At 36.5% G+C, this 22,510-nt stretch overlaps 2 protein-coding genes across 2 annotated transcripts; both read right to left on the bottom strand.

Annotated features, from left to right (window-relative positions):
- Window positions 1-1,734: 1,734 nt before the first annotated feature.
- On the bottom strand, window positions 1,735-3,119 carry LOC126706875 (glutathione S-transferase PARB-like). Its single transcript, XM_050406446.1, has 3 exons — window positions 2,907-3,119; window positions 2,673-2,721; window positions 1,735-2,435 (listed from the first exon to the last, which is right to left on the bottom strand). The coding sequence occupies exons 1-3, from the start codon at window positions 3,054-3,056 to the stop codon at window positions 1,987-1,989; spliced, it is 648 nt and encodes a 215-aa protein (XP_050262403.1). The 5' UTR covers window positions 3,057-3,119; the 3' UTR covers window positions 1,735-1,986.
- A 14,422-nt stretch (window positions 3,120-17,541) lies between these two features.
- On the bottom strand, window positions 17,542-21,451 carry LOC126704678 (pollen receptor-like kinase 1). Its single transcript, XM_050403707.1, has 3 exons — window positions 20,767-21,451; window positions 18,883-19,473; window positions 17,542-18,149 (listed from the first exon to the last, which is right to left on the bottom strand). Exons 1-3 carry the CDS (start codon window positions 21,449-21,451, stop codon window positions 17,542-17,544), a joined length of 1,884 nt encoding a protein of 627 aa, XP_050259664.1.
- Window positions 21,452-22,510: the final 1,059 nt, after the last annotated feature.

Below are 22,510 nucleotides of genomic sequence, written 5' to 3'. Positions count from 1 at the left end.
AAATAAAACGCCGTTGAAGTTAAGTTAAGGGGGACATGAACCTAATGAGCTCGTATATGGATTATTAGTGCAACAAGTCCCATTGCACTAGAGTGGGATACTTGCTTTGTATGATTTTAATAAGTTACTTTCATAAAATGTGTTGTTTTTTCTCCAATCTTCAAGTTTGAGGTATAAAGTTTGATGATGTGCTGAAATCGCCAATGAGTTGTAGGCTCCAAATCACGCCAATGGGTACCTGTGGAACAAGAATTAAAGGACCAAATAGAAGGCATCGGTGTGGTACCAGCCAAAAACCCTCCAAATATCAAGTCAGTGAATGAGAAATCTCTAAGAACTCTATAATGAGAGAGCTAGGGATTTTCTGCGTACCTGAGAAAAGAGGAGGTCTGGTACTTATATAGTGGTGAGTAGTAAACCGAGATCCCTTAAGAGCGGGGATTTTTCCTTGTAGGGAAGATCTGGTATTAGGGTTTTCGAGATTTTAGAGTGTCTTTCCATACAAGGGTGATATGGGTAAGTAGTGGGGTTTTTGTAAGTGATACGCAAGAGGTTTCCATATATGAGTATTCATGAGAACCAAGCAAGGCCATTTAGGACCCATCGGCTTTCCCCCTTTGCGAGTCTGTGGTCATCCGTCGCTCAAGGATCTCTCGTCGTTTCGTGAAGGAGACGCGTCCGTTGGCTTTTATGGTGGAATCATCTTTCGAAAGCTCCGTCGATTCTTAAGGGTGTGTCGCCCCCATTGTCGTCATTCTAGAGCCTCCGTCAATTTCTGTGAAGCTGACGGCCCCGTAGGTGTCGTCAGCTTTCTTAGTCATTTGTTTACAAGTCTTAATTTCTTTGTCAAAAATACCCCTATCAAAATTTATGCACTATTTTAAATTAGTGAGTGAAAGCAAGGGAACGACCTTTAACCAAGTGGAAAATGACGCATACCTAACCCATTGAATTGGTGGGTTGAGTTAACCCATGGGTCACATGGTTGATTTTTTTTTTTTTTTTTTTTTTTTTTGGCTTTTTGATTTTGTTTTAAAGTAACGTTCAAACTATGTAAAATTAAAATTTTATATATTATTTAACTTTTATTTTTATGTGCTTTTGTTCATTTTCTTCTTTTTATTTGTATTAAAAGGATGACAAAGACAATAATATTGAATTTCTTTTTTATTTTGTATTTTTTTTATTGCATATAAAAAAGAAATACAAGTCATACCAAGTTGATATGATACTGAAAAGACCAAGTAAAGTTCATAGACATTACAAACCGTTTACATTATCGGCACAAAGACATTTTAACCTAAACTTGATTAGACTAAATCTGAATATAATCAACCCAATTTGTTTACTAAGTCCTCGTACCAAGTTCATTATTCTTGTGGATAAGACCTCAAAGAAACTTTATGATTAGTCTCTAGCCTTGGGATTAAAATAAACTTGCATTGTTTGACACTTCAATTCATTGAGATTCTAACTTGCATTTAATAAAAGTGCCAATTTTTCTGTTATTCATGTCATATTTTACCTTCTTTTATCTGTTACTTTGTATCATTGTTATTGCCTTAATGGCTGGGATGAATCACATGGAGTAGGTATAAATCTTAGAGTCCTTGACTTGTGTGAATTATGAATTTGCACGCACTATTGAACATTATGTTTGCAAATCAATAGTGCATGGTCCCTAGCTACATCTATTTGATCTATATGGAGAGAGAGAGAGAGGGTTAAACTCAGTTTGAGTAATGTGGGACATGAACCTGAGGAGCATGTCTATGGATTATTAAATAGTGCATAAACTTGATGCCTCCAACTTGAAGATTGAAGACACAACAACGACAACCTGTGAAACCAAACTCTAGAAACATATATACAAGCCTCCACATTGGAAATGGCCGACTATAAACGTTAAAATCAAAATACATAAAGTCAAAGCACACATATTATTGGAGACAAATGACCAGAGAGTAGTCGATAGTAGTCCATTCCTTACTGTTGGCTTTGCAAGGCAAGGACCTTCAACCAAGCTGGCCTTGCTGTGATGTCTGCTACCCAAGCACTCACATGGGTGCGTGAATCAAAGAGTTTTTTAACTTGTGTCCCAAACAAGCAATGCAAAGTGGGCAAATGGTGCAAATCCGCCAGGGTGAAGCAATCACCTCCCAAGTATTTTGACTGAGCCAATCGACTCTCATAGACATCAAGAACCTTAGCTAGCTTAGCTTCATTTTCCTCCACAACTGCAGTGTCTGTACTCATGCCAAGTAGTGGCTTTATTGCCAATTCCCAGCCTACCTTTGAAGCTGCTGGGTCGTACTGTTGGGCCTCCACTTCCATCCAGACAGATGTAATTGCCATCTTCTTAGAGTCTTGGTATATCAGCTGGGTTCCCTTGTCAGCATACTCACAGGCAATGTATTTATTAATTGCCCTTGATTCTGAATTACAAAAGGTCAAAGCATGAGGATCACACTAATTAAATGCATCCATTATGCTTGAACAGAGAGAGGAGAGTGATAAACTAACACTTGTCCCAAAAAACTAATACTGCTAATGAAAGTTTCAATTTTACGAGGGAGAAAAGGGAAATTGATTGAGATATATTAATGTCTTTCTCCTCAGTCCAAACAAGAGCAAAACTATAACTAATGTCTACCAATTGCATATAGACATACCAAAGAGCTTGAGATCTCCATCTTCAAGAGTTGGAACTTGACCAAATGGCTGCATAGACAAGAAAATCTTAGATTCAAAATGATTATAATAACAACAAAATAATTGAACCTATTTCATTGTTGTTTTCGTTCATGATTATAATGAATAATGGGCTAATAGGGAATAGAAGGATTGGATTTTTGTACTTGATCCCAAAAATGTTTGAGATACATGAATGTTTTTAGTTTCCTTACATTAAGGGACAGGAAGTGTTCTTTCTTATGTTCACCAGCTCTGATGTCTATAAAAACAAACTCATGGTCTATCTCTTTCTCATAGACGGCAGCGAGAACTCGCATTGAAGCTGTTGAGAGAGGGTTTCCATGGACTTTGATCGCTGCCATGATGGGGAAGGATGGTGATATGATCAAGAACAAAGAAGAGAAAGAGCAAGCTATATACCACAGGCCTCATCTGATCCATTTATATATACATATATATTGGTATTTGAAATAAATTATTTTTTATTTCAAATACCTTCTAAATACGGATATAAACTATTTTTTGAAATAATAGTTTATATGGGTATTTGGAAGGTAGGTTAGTGTTCTTAAATAGTCGTTAAAACTTTTTTGTATTTTTGGAACTACAAAATTTTTCACAACTTTTTATTACAATTATAATATAACAGAATGTGATTGATGAAAAAAATAATAGGAAGTAATGATTAATCATTCTTAGTCTATTACATTAAAATTATAATAAAAAATTTATGAAATAATTTGATCCTAGAAGGCTAGATTTTTTTCTTTTTCTTTTTTTTTGCGCTAAACAGAAGGCTAGAATTACTTTTACGAGAATTCTTAATTCTGGCAAAAGTACATGGAAACTGAAAGTTGTAAGTCCTTGGCAGCTGATATTGGATGATTTTTTTATATCCTCCACTATTATTGCTTTGGGGACTTTTCAAGTACTATTTTAATTCCCGACCAAAACAAGTGGTAGTAATTTACTAGTGAGCATAATGACCATAGTAGTAATATTTTATGTGCAAATTCATAAATTTTAGCCATTGAGCTCCCTGTGCTAGGCTGCCTATGGCTTAAAAAATTTAGCCACTAGGGCTCCAGTTTTGTTACACATGCTCTGATATGATATCACCAACCCCAGCCCCCGAAGAAAATAATGCTAGCAGCTGACCGCTGCCACATGTGGCTTAAAGAAATTGAACAACTAATTCAACCACCGGTTTATTGTTGGTATTGATAGATAAGGGTCAATGATAGGAAAAAAAATTTTGTATATATCCAGTGTATAAAACTTATGTAAGACTGATATGTGAATCCCATAGCATATAAGATAACTTCTTTATTTATAAAGGACCATTTTGTATGGTTGTTCCTCTTGCAATGAAGGCTTTATAAATCATAACAGTTGTCCTCTTAATGGACAACCATTATATTCGTACTCATCATAAATCTTTACCAAATTTTTGTTGCACTATCAATTCTGTCGAATTATCAAGTTATCACAAAAAAGTCTATGGACCCCGGATTCAAGATAGGGGGACCAAATGATAAATATAAAAAATAAAATAAAATTCTCTAAATAAGCATCTATATAATATCAATAAACTATTAACCAAGACAAATACATAAAATTATTGTTTTTTTAATACATTTAGATGCTTTTATCTATTAACAAAGACACAAAACACCATTGGTTTATTATTTTTTTTTTTTATTATTATTATTATTATTATTTTTTTTTTTTTTTTTTTTTTTTTGGAATGAGAATTTACATGAATTTGGGTTAGACTGGGCTAGGTTGGACAGATGATTTTAGAGGGGGAGAGAGCCACTTTACTTAGAAGAGGAGCCGATATATATATATATATATATATATATTTGGGCTTATACCTATTATATTTAAAATATTACTATTGTTACTTTTTCATAAGGCCCGGGGGGTCGGGCCCTTTAGGCCCCTCCTAGCTGCACTATATTAATGAATAAATTCTCACCGGGTGTGAATGGATCCAAATTCCAAAAGATAGTTGCTTCAATCAACTATTAAGGCTCCGTCTTAATAGTTTATTTCTTTTTTTTATAAGACCAGGGGCATAGTTAATATAAATATAACTAGTCGCTAACCCGTGCAATGCACGGAAAAGCTATTAAATATGACTTAGAAGATTATTCAATCACACACACAATCTTCTATTTTTTTCCTATTTGATTTGATTTATTTTTTCTATTTTTTCTCTCTCCTATCTTTATCTTTAATCTTTATTTAATTTTTATCTTTTTCTTTTATCCACCGTAGAAGTTAATACCCGATTAAAAAAAAAATTCTACACTCTAAGTGTTTGTTTAGAAACAGTTTATTTAGTTGAAACTGAAAATTTTTTGTTGAAAGTACCATAGATAAAGCCAGAAGGTAGCTGAAATAGTACAGTGGGACTCATGAATAGTACTAAAAAGTATAATGAGACCCATGAATAGTAATAAAAATAAACTAAATAGTAGCAAAAATAAGCTAAATAGTTATAAAAAAAATAAAAAAATAAAAAAGCTTTTTAAACCAAGCCGCAAGCTAAATGTATATTTATATATTAATTTAGACTTATAAAAAAAAGTTTGTCTTATCTCCAATACTTTTTTAATTGGAATTTTCTTTTTCTTTTTTTAATGAGAAACTGTCATATTATCCACTAATTAAATAAAAGGTAGAGATTAAAACTCACTACCACTTGTTATTGTGTATTTAGAATTTTTTTTTAAAAAAATCTCTATTAAAAAAGTACTAGAGATAAACCAAATACATTAAAAAAAAAAACTATATTTATGATTTATCTACTCTTCTACGTGTTAATATCTTGGGTAAATTTCACTAACTACCCCTAAGGTTTGGGGAAATACCAAAGAGGTCCAGAAGTTTTCAAAACCAACCCTTTCAGTCCTTTATGTCCAAACGGACCTAACGCCGTTAACCTCTCCTCTCATCCCTTTCTCTATCTCTCTCTTCTCTTTCTTGACTGATAAAAATAGAAACTCCCCTGTAATTTTCTCAGTAAACAAACAGGGAAAGAAAATGCTTGAATGAATCCAACAACCAAAACTGAAAACACACAACAAAAATCACTAATCCATCAAGAACTATGACAAAAAAAATCAGCCTCTCAACTCAAAATCCTAATCCCAAAACCAAACCCAATAAATCAAAACCTCTCTTTAACCAAAAACTCAAAACATCTTCTCAAATTCACAAACACTGCTCACTCCATCACCAAAACCCCTTTACCAATGGCTCTCAAGCTCAGCATCTTCATCAGCAAAGAGAAAATCTTTGCACAAACTACAGCAAACCCACAAAACCTTTGCTCAAACCAAAGCAAACCCACCTTGCCGATCCAAACCAAGATACACAAACCTCCGCCGCCGACCCACCGCCGATCCAAACCAAAATCAAAAACCTCCACTGCCGACCCACAACCAATCCAAACCAAAATCCACACTTCAGTCGCCAACCCAAACTAAAATCACAAACCTCCATCACTGACCCACAACCAATCCAAACCAAAACCCATACCTCTGCTGCTGACCCACAAATAACCCAAACCAAAATCCACAAACAACCTCCATCACTGACCCACAAATAACCCAAACCAAAATCCAAAAACAACCTTCACCGCTTCCACACCAAAGCCCACGAACCACTGCTAACCCACAACACGACACCGCCGAAAGACCACAAGAACCATTACCAATCCACACCGAAACTCGCAAACATTATTTACCCACAGCTCGACGTTGCCCAAAGACCACGAGAACCAACACCAATCCACACCGAAACCCATGAACGCTGCTGACCCACACCACAGCGCTATCGCAAAGACCACGAGAGAGAAGAAAGGGACAAGAGAGTCAAAGAAAGGTATGAGAGTGGAAGAAGGTTAAGGCAGTTAGAAAGATTGAGAATAAAGGTCTATAAGAGTGGAAGAGGGATGAAGGATTCAGAGACGGTGATAAGAAAGAGGGATGAGAGAAGAAAGGTTTGAGTGAGTGTAAAAGTTAAATAACGGCGTTAGGTCCGTTTAGACTTAAAGGACTGAAAGGGTTAGTTTTGAAAACTTCTGGACCTCTTTGGTATTTCCCCAAACCTTAGGGGTAGTTAGTGAAATTTACCCTAATATCTTTTATTTTTCCATTTTACTGTCTTCCCTCTTTTTTCTTCGCATATTATCTTCTTTACTCCACAGCTGGCTTCAGCCACTAACACACGTTACCTCTCCACACTATTTGACACACTACTCCACGTCCACAAAGGGTAAATTAAGATCTAATTTCAAATAAAAACATATATTTCACTCTCTTTTAGTCTTTCCTCATACAAGTTGCAAATCTCTCTTTGTTTCCTTATATAACTGGCAGCCATTGCATCAAGTATTGGTCCATGGACGAAGGTCTCTCTCAGCAGCAATGGCCGAAGTTCTTTTTGCTTGGTAAGGGACTGTGTTACTCTCTTTTAGTCTTTCCTCATACAAGTTGCAGATCTCTCTTTGTTTCCTTATATAATTGGCAGCCATTGCATCAAGTCTTGGTCCATGGACGAAGGTTTCTCTCAGCAGCAATGGCCGAAGTTCTTTCTGCTTGGTAAGGGACTGTGTTTTTGTGTTTAAATTAGTGCCAGTCAAAGTGTCGGTACGAAATATATTGGCCGTACCAACCAGGACAGTCCCATATTCACTCTCTTGGTTGAAAGGTTGAGAAAAGAGAGAGACGGTAGCTGCTTCGAAGAAGGGAGAAGAGAGATGAGAAGAGAGAATTTTTTTTTTTCAAGAAGTATCGGGATTTGTAATTTGTATTTGAGGGGAAAAAAAAGATATTTATTATTATTTTTTTAATGATGTTGATGTGTAAAAATGTGGGAGCTTTAAAGGTTTTGGTTTTATATGTATATATAGATAAGGGGGAATTACATTTTTCCATTATAAATTATCACTTTTTATACTTTTTCCTTTAAACTATTGAAATGTAAAATTGACTCTCTAAAATTATAACTATGTTTCAATATTCTCTGTGTTGTCTATTTTCGTGTTAAGTATAAGAGGATTAAGTATTGAAAGACCAATTTACCCTTGCCAAAATAGTTGGTAGAGAGATAAATTGGTTTTTTAATGCTGAATTTTGTAAAAACAAAATATATGTTGGGGAATTAAATGTTACAATGTTTTTGATTTGGATGGTCAATCATGTGTTTTGATAATTCAGAGGACAAAGTGTAAATTGGGGTATAATTTAGTGTCAATGCCCGGCCTCAACCGGCTAAGCGGAAAAGACCGCCACCGCCGTGCCTTCGTTCGGCCACCCACCATAGCAACAGCTCCCGCACGCGCAGGGCCCGTTGGAGGCCCCTCTCAATGTACATGTGTGTTGTTCGCGCGGAGCTTCGGGTGCTCTCTCTCTCTCGATGGAGGAAGGTAGGTCTACCTTTAGTGTTATGGCAAGAATCTGGGCCAAATTTTAAGGGATTACCAAAGATAAGTGGAGTCACCACCAATCATTGGGTTTTTCTATGATGTGATTGGTCACCTGTTTCTAGTTGATTTTCTTACTGATCCTAGGATAAGAAAAAATGGCGTGGATGGCAAAAAAATCTTGATTCTTAGGTCCAGAAGTTTGGTTACGTGTGGGGAAGGTGTTAGGCACCCCACAACGCCTGTCCAAGGACAGTTCTTTGTTTTGATAAAACCTTAATTTTTGGAAATTGGCAGTAAAAACATGATTTTGGCATTGGCTTTTAGGGCTTTGCATGCATAGGGGGCTTTGAGGTTTGGCTTTTGAACGGGTGTGGTCCCAATATATGCTTTCCTAAGGCATTCAAGCAAAGTGCCAGATTTCCACTGCAAAAATCTGACGAGAAGTCACCTTACTTTCACGGTGGAAATTAGGCATCGCTAGCCTTAAGTGACACAGATCGTGACAATCACACTAGAAATGGGCAAGTAGGTATGTATATATATATACATGCATCATGCACAATGCTAGCACACAGAACAGGAAAGTAAATGACTACATCCCTAGAGCATGGCCCAAAATATAGGTGCAGGAAAATAAACAAGGGTTGCCATACTCTAGAGATGAGAACAAATGGTACAAAACATGATATACCTAAGGCTGTCCAAACAACCCACAGAACCAACTCACCCGGCCAAACCGATCGGACCCGAACCATCCACCACCCGATTCAACTACTCTAGCGGTCGGCGGCAAGTCCTTGCTTTCCAAAACCGATTCCGACAAGTCAGCGGCAGGTCTTTTCTTCCAAAACCCAAAGCACCCGACCCGACCGGACTATAAATGGGTTAAAAGGAATTTCAGAACTCACTCGCTCACTCAGTTCTTCTACTCTCACTCTCTCCTCTAATGATCTCTCTACTCTTTGCCAACTTGCCGATTGTTGACACCCCATTTTGCAACCCGCATTTAACCTCACATGGAGGGTAAAATGGTAATTTTGCCTTGAAAATATGCATCTTGATTCTAGTTATTAAATCATTAATCTCATTTTACCAAAATGATCTTAATGTTGTAACGATCAAATCAACTAGTCATAAGCCTTAATCGGACCACCAGATTAAAAGTTATCATCAAATCAAGTTTTAATGGCTGAGATGCACCATCACAAATTGAGTCCGACTATATGTGATTATGAATAATTGATTTCAATTGGTTATAAGTGTAATCAATTTGAGATCAATGATGTGTCATAATTTGATTGGTTAGGACTACATTATACGGTAGGGTTGCACACGCCTAATTAACTAGATACTTAAACATTAATTATTCAATGAGTAATTTGTGCCATTATCTTTTAATTAGAGTAAATTTGGAACCAATTAAGTTTGAAATAGGAGTGATTGGAGCCATTCAATGTTAATTGGGATCTAATTTGAAACCTATTAATGTTAATTGTGTTGAAATAATTTTCTAACAAATGACCTCTGCTCATCATTTCATCGATCTCTCTCATAATATTTTGAATCTGTGAATGAGATTAATTTTCCCAGAAACTAGACATCCAGGGCTTCAATTTGAGCACAAGAACGAGACAATTCCGATCAGAATTAAGTCAAATACGATTTTTCGAAGTTGACTCTACAGGCTATTACAGCAGCTACGGAAAAACCAAATTTTGGCTTGCTCCTCACTCCCACCGAACTTTCCATTTAATGCATCAGATTTCCCCCAAGGCTAAAATGAGGTCTAGGTTCATGATTCTTTGTCGACCCTCATTAAATAGCCTTCCATTCATATTTTCTCCACCACTACTATATAAACTCCCCTCTCCTTCATTTCAAGACAAAAAAAAAAAAAAAAAAAAAAAAAAAAAAAAACCTCTCTTCTCTTCTCTTGAGTTCTAGTGAAGTTGAGTAGTCTTGTCATATCTTAGTCTTCCTGAGACTCAAGGTAGTGAGTGAGACTCACTTTCCCTCTCCTAGCTCTTCTTTTCCTCCACCCTTAGGACCTCCATCAAGAGTCCCCTCCTCCACCATATGGATCTTGTATGAAGGTATAATCTCCTTCCCTAACTGTTTGTTTATGTTGCCATGATGAAAATTTAAGATTAAAGTATGATAATTCCCTTGAATATGTTTGAATGTTCTTAATTGTTCTTCACATGTTCTTGGTTGTTCATCACATGTTCATGCATATCACTAGATTTAATCTTAAATCCACATCAAAAATATGAAAAACATATTTGTTTAATAATTCTTTCAAATCCTTGAATCTAGGTTATCACCATCCACACACATTCACTAGAATTTATTTTTTAATCCAAATGCAATGCTTAATAAATTGAATTAGGTTTTATCACATGCACACGCATTAAATTCAACATGCAAATTAATTGATAACATATTAGATGATGTGATATGAATGTTAGCACCTATCTCCCAGGAAGAATATTGGATGGCATTGATCGGGTTAACAAAAATTTCCTATGGGGCTCATCGGAAACTTCAAAGAAAGTTCATTGGGTTGGGTGGCATAAAGTTACAAAGCCTAAAGAGGATGGTGGGTTGGTATTACAGGAGGCCAAGGGCAGAAATACTGCACTTCTTGCAAAGTTGAATTGGAGGCTTCACACAGAAGAAGATGCATTATGGGCTCAAGTTCTTAAACGAAAGTATTGCAGCAATAGAAGAATCAGTGCAGCCAACTCTGACCGACTGCCTTGTTCCTAGATCTTGAGGGCCATTAAAAAAGATAGGGAGACCTTTGATAAAGGTAGTATGTGGGTGATTGATAGGTGCAGTAAACTCAATTTTTGGCTGGGTAATTGGACACGTAAAGGCTCTCTACGACAGATGATCCATGGCCCGCTAACACAAGAAGCAAGTCAATGGGAGGTTAAAGACCTTATGACAGATGCAGGTTGGGATTGGAACCGAATACCTTTCGATCTTCCTACTGATATTAAATCGGTCATTCAGCTGTTCCAATGTCCATAGTTGGTGGAGGGAGGGATAGGCTAGCTTGGGTAGGTAATGCTAGAGGTATGTTTGACCTTAAGAGTGCTTATTCACTTGCCAAGGAAGCTGATTCTATGCAACCTTTTAACACTAGTTGGATTTGGAAATCTGAGACACTACCTAAGATTAAAACTTTCTTATGAAGGTGTGTTCACAATAGCATTGGTGTCAAGTATTGCCTTGCAAAGAAGGGAATGGTGGCTGATGAAGGATGTCCCATCTGCCAAAGGGAATCGGAAACCATATTGCATGCTCTCAGAGACTGTCAAAGAGCCAAATAGGTATGGATTCAGTTGGGAGTTAAGCAAACAAATAGAGATTTCTGGATGAGCAATCTACAGGAATGGCTTCAGTCAAATGGGAAAGTTCGGAGTAGCTATGTTCAAGGGAAGCCACCATGGCGAATTACTTTTAACTTTACGGTATGGAGTTTTTGGAAAAGCAGGAATTTGTTTGTGTTCCAAAGGAAAAGTCCAAATCCGAGTCTACCTTCTGAAATCTATAATCAAACGCTGGAGTTTCTGTATTATGTGAGCTCACCTAGAAATCCAGTTCAAAGAGTCAATAGAAGAACTAGGTGGGAGAAACCTCCAGCAGGTTGGAAGAAACTGAACACGGATGGGTCATCTATGAGCTGTTTGGAGAGGGCTGGTTGTGGGGGCATCATCAGAGATGAACATGGCAACTGGGTGGCGGGCTTCACCAGGCATATTGGATCAACAAATAGCTTTGTTGCTGAACTTTGAGGACTGAGGGATGGTTTGATGCTCTACTATAACATGAACATATCCTACCTTATTGTTGAGATTGATGCAAAAATGGTGGTAGATGTTCTTAAGAATTCTAACCATATAAACTTTATAATTTCACCCATATTGGAGGACTATAGGCTTTTGGCATCCAGATTTCATCAGATTCAGTTCAACCACTGTTACCGTGAGGCCAACCGGTGTGTTGACATGTTAGCCAAAATAGGTGCTGAGCAAGAGGCTGAGTTTATTTTGTTATCAAGTCCGCCTGTGGACTTGTTTAAGGTCTTAGAGGATGATTGTAATGGAGTTTTCTCCAACAGACTTTGTACTGACGTTATTATTTAAGTTTAATGTTATCGTCTGGTTTACCAAAAAAGAAAGTGATATGAATGTTGGCCACCATAATCTAGAAGACCGATTTCACCGGGCAAAGTGGGTGCCTAACACCTTCCCACCTTGTAACATAGCCTCCGAACTTAGATCAAGGGTTAGTAGATCAAATGCTTATCCATGTAATTTTCAATTTTTAGATTGTAACTAGGAAACAAAGCCATGTACTTTATCTTAGATTGTATCTAGGATCAAAGCCATGTAATTTTCCTATGATAAATGTAAATTTAATTACAAATTAATAAAATGAGAAATTTTTCAATTTTGGTTGTCTTATTTAGTCCAATAATTAAATAAATGGCAACTCCATTATAAAACCCTTAATCTAAAGGGGAAAATATAACTAGTCAAACCTCCATTTTGAGAGGCAATAACACGACTCTACCCATTCACGTGGGTTTGGCCCAACATCATAAAAACGGGCCGAGGGCGCGACCTCTCACACCGACCAGACTCTTCGCTGATCTCTACTTATCGCCGATCAGAACCATCGCCTCCATCTCTCAGTCACTCGATCTCTCTACTTTTAGTCACTCGATCTCTCGCCTCCATCGCTAACATCGCCCAACCTTCACCAATTCAGATCTATGATTATCTCTCTCTCAAGTTCAAGCTCTCAAGTACAATCTCCCTATTTTATGTTATTTGGGTTTGTAGATCTCTCTATTCTCTGTTATTTGGGTTTGTGGATCTGTTATTTGGGTTTGTTAATCTGTTCTTTGGGTTTGTAGTTGTAGATCTTTTGAATCGTTGGTTTTATTCTTTGGGTTTATGTTTGATCTTTGTATTTTTGGTTGAAATCAAAGCCGACCGCCGTCCACTTGAGCCTAATCCGACTCGACCGGTGGCTTTTCATGGTCGGCGGCGGGTCTAGAACTTCTCCACCAATCTGATTGGGTCGATTATGGGTTGGACACAAACCCAACCCAAACCGACCCATGGACAGCCCTAGATATACCAAATACAAACCATCTAAGAGAGAAAGGGAGAAGGAAGGAAAGGGTTTAAAAGAGTACATAACCAAAGGCAAAGGCTAAACTCCTAACCCTACTAAATACAGCCGCTTGGCTCATATCTACATACTTGTCTGCACCCCTTTTGCTTGCGCCTGGGAAACTGTGCCCTAGCTCCATGCATCCTTGATCCATGTGTGTACATGCAAAGGCAAAGATAAGAAACCAACAAACAAGCAATGGAAAGAAAAGGTGCAAAGAGTGTATGAAAGAGGCATAAAACAGATAAGCATGATAGACATGGCAAGCATAGTAGGAAAGCAAGCAAAAAAATGTAAAGTCAAACAAGCAAGGAAACGAACAAAGCATAGCATGTGGCAGGAGACATGACAAGCAACAAGATAAGCAGACAAACAAGAAAGCCGACAAGGCAAGAAAGCAAGCAAACAAACAAAAGGTGGTGTCCACAGGGGACAAATGTAGGTTTGGATCAAATTTCCATGACTTCATTGTGTTGAAGCATGGACGACACACTAGCAAGCAAGACTTATGCATGAACATGTGAGTAAGCGTGTAAAGATGCATATAAAGCTAACAGGTGGCACAAACAAGCATGACAAGAATATCATCGCACGGAGCAGAAAAAGGAAGGGCACGCAAGGAGCAACCCGGCATCCGGAGATGCCTCCCAAATGGTCACATCCAAACAAGGCCTCACTAGCGTCAAATGTAACAAAACAAGATCAAGCCTGCAGAGGGCGTCAAAACATGGCAAAACCTAGAACAAAAGAGGCTAACACAGGCATAAAGCAATAGAAGCAAGCAAGCACAGATATGAAAATGAGGTGATCCAAACCCTTTGATGTGGGCCTCAATGTATGGACGATGACAAAGACCACAAGGTCTAGATCAGGTCCTAACCATTAGGCCATGGAAAGCTAGCATAAAGCATGTAAAGAGCATAGACCCAAGCACACATGCATGTGAAAACATCGATCTAGACATATAGGCATAGAAACTTGCATGCAAACATGTAGAAATTTAGCACAAAGACATGGTAGGATATGGATCCAAGCATATAGACATGTATGGATGCAGATCTAAGCATAAAACATGGCGAAAAGCACATAAACACATAGATCCAAGCAAGGCATAACCATAGACACAATATCAAGCATGTAAGCATATAACCCTAACATCAACATAGAACAAAAAGAGAAACGAAACAAAGGAAAGCATGGCATAAAACCCTAAGCATGTAGATCTAAATATATAAACATGTGAAAACATAGATCTAAACATGGAACATGGCATAAGACATATCAACCAAGAAAATCTAAGCTAGAAGCACAAAGAAAGCAAGAAACACGCTAGGAAAGTAATAGATCATGTTATTAAGGCATAAAAGCAAAATAAAATGCTAGAAAAAGATTTAGAAGGTTAGGGATGTATATGGTAGCCAAAAAGCTACATCCACACCCCTAAACCCCAAACCCAAAGTGTAGAACCAAGGAAAGGAAGATTGGATATAAGAACAATACCTTGTGTTTTTGGTGAAGAGAGAAGAATTAAGAAGCTTTGATGTGTGTTATTGTGTGTTTTTAGTTTTTGGAAGAGAGAAAAAATATGCAAAAAGCATCCAGGCAAAGAGCAAAATCCAGAAAAATGTGGTCTCCTCGGTCTAGGGCGTGCCTGGGGCTATTTATAGCCCTAGGCGGGAATTTCGAGGCGGGGGCAAGGGACGGCAGCCTCAAAGGCCCTCAAAAAGTGTGGATCTAGGTACCTTTGGAAAGATCTTGGCTTCCTGATTCTGAAAAGTTATGGAACCTAAAAATCCATCAGTCGGATCAAAAGTTATGGCCTTCTGAAGTTTATAGTGCGTTAATTGGTGCGTCATCCCAGTTTTCATGATATCTCGGCCGTTCTAACTCCAATTTCTACCCATGAATAGTCGTTGGAACAAGAATTTGATAATCTTTGCAATGGCGTTGGTTTCAACCCGTTCTGACAGCTGAATCAAAATTAGGGTTTTTAGGCCCACCTAGGGTCGACTTCGAGTCAAACTTGGTCAAAGTTGTTAAAAATCTCTGAGAAGCTCGGGTTTGGTGTAAATCTATGAAAAATGTTTTTTTGTGGAAGTTTGGACCTTATTTGACCTTCAATTAAACCTAAGGCTGACCAGGGGCGTTTTGGTCATTTGGCGGAAATGGGCACTTCCGGTGCTTCGGTGCCCGAACGGGTTGTGCCACATCATTCCGGATGTTCTCATGGCCCCGTAGAGAGAAAATAATATTTTTAGATTTTTCGAGGTCCGACATGCAAATTGAGGGCAGACAAAATATGGTATCAACATTTAGGGTGGAAAAATGTAATTCTCCTCAAGAATATAGGTCAAGAATATACCAACCGATCGGAATATAGACATGCTTTAAGCCGTGTTTTTCAAAAACGCAACTATAGGCAGGCTATAGCCATGTTTTTAAAAATGCGACTATAGGCCCTTTAAAAAAAAAAAAAAAATTGTTCAACCTGTGGCCACAATTGAAACACGCAACTACAGACAACACTATAGCCGCATTTCTGCAAAATGTGGCTTTAGGTTGCCTATGGTCGTGTTTTCCAAACACGGTTATAAGGCATCTTTAAATATATATATATATATATATATATGGGTTAGGCCCATGGCCGGCCTATGGCCTATAGCTGCGTTTTTCAAACACGGCCATAGGCCCTACCCAATAAAACGCCATTGAAAACACTAAAAACACGGCTAAAGAAATGCCCTATAGCTGCATTTTATAGAACGCAACTATAGGTATAGGTATATAGTTTTAGCCACATTTATAAAAAAATGTGACTATACAGCACCTATAGCTGCGTTTTTTGTAAACGCGGCTAAAAAAAGCACGGCTATAGCTAGTGTTTTTTGTAGTGATCTTATCATTTCAAAAGTAATAAATTGAATTATGAGGCTTTAAAAACTAATAAAATATATCTCAAACTAATGTGTTTAATGTTTAATATAGATTGAGCATTTGATTTGTTACTTTTGGAATTATAGTTACACCCATAAATCATGGGATTTAAAATGAAAATTTTCCAAATAATAATTAACATAATACTAAAGGTCGAGTGACTTGAAATTTTTGTTGTTGTATGGGTTTAATCTAATCAAAACTTCATGATATAGCCCAAAACATATTGCCCAAGAAACAGGAAACATGAACAATGTCATGTGTTCCAATTTTTTTTATCCCATTTAAAGAGTCATTAGCTAATGCGCATTAATTGAGAGTCTAAATCTTCCGTACCACTCTCCCTACTTCACTTTATGCTTAACAAATAAAAATCTGACACATGTCTACCTATTTAAAACCATATTAAAACAATATTGAGCCTCCTCAAAAGATTATTGGGGAAATGACCTTAAATGTTACCTAGCCTCTTTATTTTTTGGTTGTTATGAATATGATACCTTATCAAGAGTGTGTGTTATTCACTTCAGGTCCAAGCATGTTTGAAATTACTCACAAATTATTCATTTCAAGATGAGATTAAATTCAATAAGGATGTGGTGTAAAACCTTAGTTTTACCCCTCCAATCCCAACATGCCACATCATCACATCACATATTAAAAAATACACTCAATCAATTCTAATACTCATTTGAAAATCCAACTTAACTATGAGTTTAATGAAATATTATTATGTGTGGTAGGATATATTGAGTTTTAAGTAAAAAACTAATGTGGCAATCTCTTTTTAGATGGTATAAATTATGGGTTTTACACCCCACTCTTACCAAATTCGAACTCTTTGGAAATTCTTTGAGAGAGAGAAAGTTAAGCTTATACTAAGTAATCAAGCAAAACAAAAGGAAAATCCTTCCGCGAAGAGTATTCACATAACTATATTATCTAGTCTCCCATATATGACAAGATTCAGGGTTCAAATTGCACTTCCACTACTTGTTGTAATAATTGAATTATTTAAAAGAAAATTAAAAAAAAAAATGACAGCCTTCCCATTCTACTTCAAAACCATGCTGTAAGTGCATTAACAAACCCTATCACAAGTAACTTCCACCCCCTATAGTAAGGGATTTTTACACTAAACCATTCCACCTTCTAATCTATATAACTTTCCAAGAAATCAATATTTCATGAGAGATTAAGTACTTTTGCACTTAAACAATCCATGGAGAAGTTGAACCAACCAAACAACCCCCTTCAAGGTTCATCAATGTCTGACTCATTCATGAAGTGTAGGAAAAATCATCATCATCACCATCCTGCTCTCTCAGCTCTTCAATCCTTTCAACAACCTCCTTCCAATCACACCTCTCCTCCACATCCCCTTCACAACAATTCAATCCAATCTTCAAAAGCTTCAGCATCTCTCCCTCACTACCCCAAATTGGTCGCATCTCCTTGTCAAACACTTCCTCTGTCCATTCTTCAGGAACAATTGAATTGACCCAACTTGCCAATTCCTCCTTACTTCCCTTACACTTTGGTAGAAAGTTGGAAGGGATCTTCCCTGTTAAGATCTCTAATATCAATATTCCAAAGCTCCATACATCAGTCTTCTTTGTTATTCTTCCCAGTTGTGAGTACTCTGGAGACTTGTAAACCACCATGAGCTGTTGGGCATGCTCTTGGTTCACCACAGGGACTAGACCATAGTCAGTGAGAAGGGGCTCCCAGTATTCATTGAGAAGAACATTTGAGGACTTTAGGTGGCCATGGGGAACGATTAGGCTAGGAAGCTCAGTGTAGAGATACTGAAGGCCCTTGGCAATGCCTTTGACAATCTTTAACCGGGTTGGCCAATCAAGGCTTAGTTGGCCTAGAGCTTTATGTCCTGAAAGAATGTAAATGGCAAAAAATTATTTAGGCAAGTTCAGGAGTTGTTGCAAGACACAGAATTCCTCATGCATAATGGATTTATAAAAAAAAAAAAGATAATGGTACCAAATTCAATCATATACATGGGGTTATTATTTTGAATTAGTACGAGGATACATAATTTATTGCACTTAACTGCTAGTGTAGAAGTGTTGCAATATCCTCCTTATATTTTGGTAATGATCACTTTACCCTTTCCATTAGAATTTTTCATTAAATTAATGAAAAATTCTTCTTCTTCTTCTTCTTCTTTTTTCTTTTTGAAAATTTTTTTTGAATCCACGCGTTGATCGATGACCATATTATACATTCAATAATAAACGTGTCACATACACAAACACATCACATAAACGATGTGAATGGTCAATCATTATACATGTAATATGTTTGCTATTGTAGAGAATTAAGGTCATCAATAGGTGGGTCTGAACAAAAAATTTATAATTTAAAAAAAAAAAATCCATTAATTTGATTGGAAATAATAAGGAATGAGGTAAAATACTCATTACAAAAATAGACATTGTTGTGTTTTAAACGAAATGAGGACATTAAAACTGCCCTAACTTATTTTTAACCAATAAGAAATAAGACCATGTTTGTATGAATGAGTTTTGAACTAGAAGTTGCAGTGGAGTAAGTGAGTAAGAGAGTTGGGTGACAAAATTAAAGTATAATAAAGAGGAAAGTACCATGAATATGATCAGCCAAGCTACCCTTCGCAACATAGTCATATACCAAGAGCTTCTCTTCCTTCCTATAGTAGTATGCAACCAGAGGAAGCAGATTAGGGTGTGAGAAGCTCCCTAGTTTTCTCATATGCTCTTGAAACTCTTCTTTCCCAACATTGTTCATTTGCTTGAACCTCTTCACAACCATCACTGATCCAGTCACCAAACCTGCCTTATAAGAAGACCCAAAGGATCCACTTCCCAATATCTCAGCTGAGGCTCTAAGCAAGTCTTGCAAATGAAACATCTCCCTATCATCCCTGACAAAGGTCAGCTTCAGTGTATTCTCAACCTTCTTGTTGCTGCTTCCAGAGGGATCTGGTGAACCATACGAAGCTTGTTCTGACTCTTTAATACCTGTTTTCTTTTCGGAACCTGATTTTGATGACGGAGCCTCTACTGATGAAACTGGTTTGCTCCGGCAGCTAAGGATGAAGATCACCGCACCAATGGCGCCTAGTGCCAGCCCCACAACTATGACAACCACAATGATACTCCCCTTCGAGGTTTTGCCACATTTTCTTAAAGGACCTCCACATAGACCCTCGTTGCCTGCTCGGTATATTGAACAAAGTACCATAAATATATACGTGAAAATATTTCTTGATATAACATATCTATATATATATATATATATATGTATGTATCTTTGGGTGCATTTGTATATATGGTTGGTTGTATTCGATCAGAGGATAATGATAAACTTCAGACAAAGCTAGCGATCCAAGATCTATAGATTCTATACCTTAGGAAGGTAGAGAATCACTGCTATAGAGTATAGACTACTCATAAGACTAACCTCTCACAGTATTTGTGGGTTCCACATGTTGTTAGACGATGATTTCATCACATAACTGCTTCATAAGATAATTTTATCATAAGTAGAGTCGTGTATGCTACCAAACTAATGTATCATATGATTCATATCGGCTAAGTCTAATGGAAACTATCTTTAATGTGAAATGATAAATTAAAATTAAGTTTGCATAACTTAAACTCAGAAATATGAGAATCATGTGCTTGATCAACTGAAATTGGTAATAGATCCAGTTAATGAATGTCTTAAGAATGGAAAATTTAAAGCAGTCAAGTTACTTTTATAGACAATCAAGTCACTTGCAAAAAAAAGTCCATATTTTAAATTATAACTTTTGTCATTTTGCTACTATTCAATACAAATGGGACTCAATTGATGCTTCCTTAACAAATGCCTAAAGTCACATGTTAATAATAATTTGTGCCTTGAATTTGTTGAAAATAGTCATATTCTAATTAAAAAGACTGACTGATACTATTTTTAGGTAAAATTAAAATTTTCGACCTATAGTTTTGGCCAACTTTGAATTGCTAATATGTGTTTTAAGTTGCACTTAATTCTTCTCAAAAATTTATTTAAAAGAAATGGTTGCACTTAATGGACTCGCAAATCACCTTAAAATAGAGAGGGTTTTGGCGTACGCTTGCACTTTTAGTCATAACATTTTAAACCCTAAGAGATTTATCCCAAAAAAAAATTGCACTTGACTCATCCGATTTAATGGTAATTTCTTTTTTTGTTTTAAGTTGAATGTATCCATATTACAATGAGAGGCTATTATTGTGCTTTTTGGGCTTTCCTGTCAAGGCACAAAATTTAAACAAGTAAATTTTTAACAATTTGGAACTGAAAAAAATATCAACAAAAAAAAGTAACATTGAGTAAGTAAATTACTTTTAAACCAGATGTAAATTAAATTTAATTCAAACTATTGGTGAATTAAAGAATAATTAACCCGATTAATTTAACTATTTAAGAAACAGATTGTTATGAAAACATATATGATCATAATTAAGAATTTGACTCACCCAAGAAGCAGCTCGAATCTACCATGGCAAAACTTCCTGGTATTAAACCTTCCAAATTGTTGTATGATACATTGAAAGATTGCAAAGACTGTCCTTGACGAAGATCGGGTATTTGGCCTTCAAATTGGTTATACTCAAGCCTCAATTCCAAAAGCTTTGGCAATGGTGATAATGATATAGGAATAGTACCCGTAAATTTATTGTGCGCCAAATACAATTTCTTCAACCACAGCATATTAAAAAATGCATCACTGGGAATAGCTCCTGAAAAATTATTGTGTGACAAATACACTGACTTTAATGCAGGGAGTTTCTTCAAATCCGGCAATGGACCATCAAAGTGATTATTCATGAAGCTTAAGGTCCTCAAATATGGCAATGACATGAGCGATTCCACATTAATGACACCTTTTAGTCCCATATTCTCTAGTTTTAAGCCCCAAACTTTTCCTTGCAAGCAATGAATACCAACCCAATTTGGTACATTCCCAGAGCATGGGGTTGTGCCTGACCTCCAACTGGTTAATGCTTCATTGTTTTCAAGGAACCCCTTGAACTTGATGAGGGTTTCTGATTCTGAAGCCCCAGAAACAACATGAATAACGACGTGCAAAAATATGAAAATGGTAACAAGCAATGATCGCAAATTATTACGTGCTTTCGTGTAGTAAGGACGTGCACGCATTATCGGGGCGGCGTGCACGCCCATTAGAGTGGGCTGCGCTGCAAATTGATAATGGGTTCTTTTGAGGTAACATGAAAGATGCAAGAATGGTGGAAGTTTGATGGCATTGGAGAGAGAGAGAGAGAGGAGGTACTAGCTTAGAATAGTAAATAAGAAAGGCTGTTTACAAGGGATAGATTAAAGGGGAGTTTGTGGTTGACAAAGTCTTTATTAATTCATGAGAAAGTTTATGGAACCAAAAAATTTCATTAAATATTTTACAATTGCTAATTTGGTAAATTGTTAGTGGTAGATAAAAAAAATGATGACAGTGATGAGCCTAAACAATAACCAATTAAAACTTATCAAATCAACTATACTAAAAATTAAAAAAAATAAAAATAATTTAAAAATTATGTATTTAGTATTGCTTTATATTTGCATGTGTGTGCATGGGAAGAGAAGTATCCGGAGTGCCTTTGAATGGGTGCATGTAAAAACGGCTACAAGTGTAATCCAACTTTTGTTGTTTTTCTTAACGTTTGTGTTATAAAATGATGAGCTTTCCCACTCATGTACAGAAAGTACACCCCACTATAAATGCACTAGATCGTTAAAATACAGTAAAAGTTTTTAGGCATAGGTGTTGTTTATATTTTATTAGCTGTTGTAAGAGCATGTTGCACCACTTATTATCAACATCCATAACGTCAATTCTTGATTCCTAACTTTAATTCAAAATAAACAATAAAGATGACAGGTGTACACTATTATAAATAGATGGATGATGTGGTTTTTTTCATGTACATATATAGTTATTGATCTTAAATTATCTTGAAAATTTGCAAGAATGTAGAGTATAAAAAAAAAAATCTAATCCAACAATAGATTTGTTAAAATTCATATCCTATAAAAAAATGATTAAGTGGTGTAAGATAACTTAGAGTTACACTAGGTGTTACTTAAACCTAATCCATTATAAATAATTTTTTTTATAAATATCACTAATATTTTTAGAAAATATAAATATCACCCTACTTTGACATTAAGGCTCTTGAACTTTCAATTTAAACAATTAAC

This window comes from Quercus robur, chromosome 11, assembly GCF_932294415.1.
Source record: "Quercus robur chromosome 11, dhQueRobu3.1, whole genome shotgun sequence".
In the NCBI taxonomy this organism is placed as follows: domain Eukaryota; kingdom Viridiplantae; phylum Streptophyta; class Magnoliopsida; order Fagales; family Fagaceae; genus Quercus; species Quercus robur.
This window is presented reverse-complemented; position numbering and strand designations above follow the sequence as displayed.

Coding starts and splice junctions, on each gene's coding strand:
- LOC126706875 (XM_050406446.1), bottom strand. CDS start 3,056: ATGGCAGCGATCAAAGTCCATGGAAACCCTCTCTCAACAGCTTCAATG. Junction 2,722..2,906: donor AACACTTCCTGTCCCTTAAT/GTAAGGAAACTA, acceptor TTGTCTATGCAG/CCATTTGGTCAAGTTCCAAC. Junction 2,436..2,672: donor TGGAGATCTCAAGCTCTTTG/GTATGTCTATAT, acceptor TTTGTAATTCAG/AATCAAGGGCAATTAATAAA.
- LOC126704678 (XM_050403707.1), bottom strand. CDS start 21,451: ATGCGTGCACGTCCTTACTACACGAAAGCACGTAATAATTTGCGATCA. Junction 19,474..20,766: donor AGATTCGAGCTGCTTCTTGG/GTGAGTCAAATT, acceptor TATACCGAGCAG/GCAACGAGGGTCTATGTGGA. Junction 18,150..18,882: donor CTTGGCTGATCATATTCATG/GTACTTTCCTCT, acceptor ACATTCTTTCAG/GACATAAAGCTCTAGGCCAA.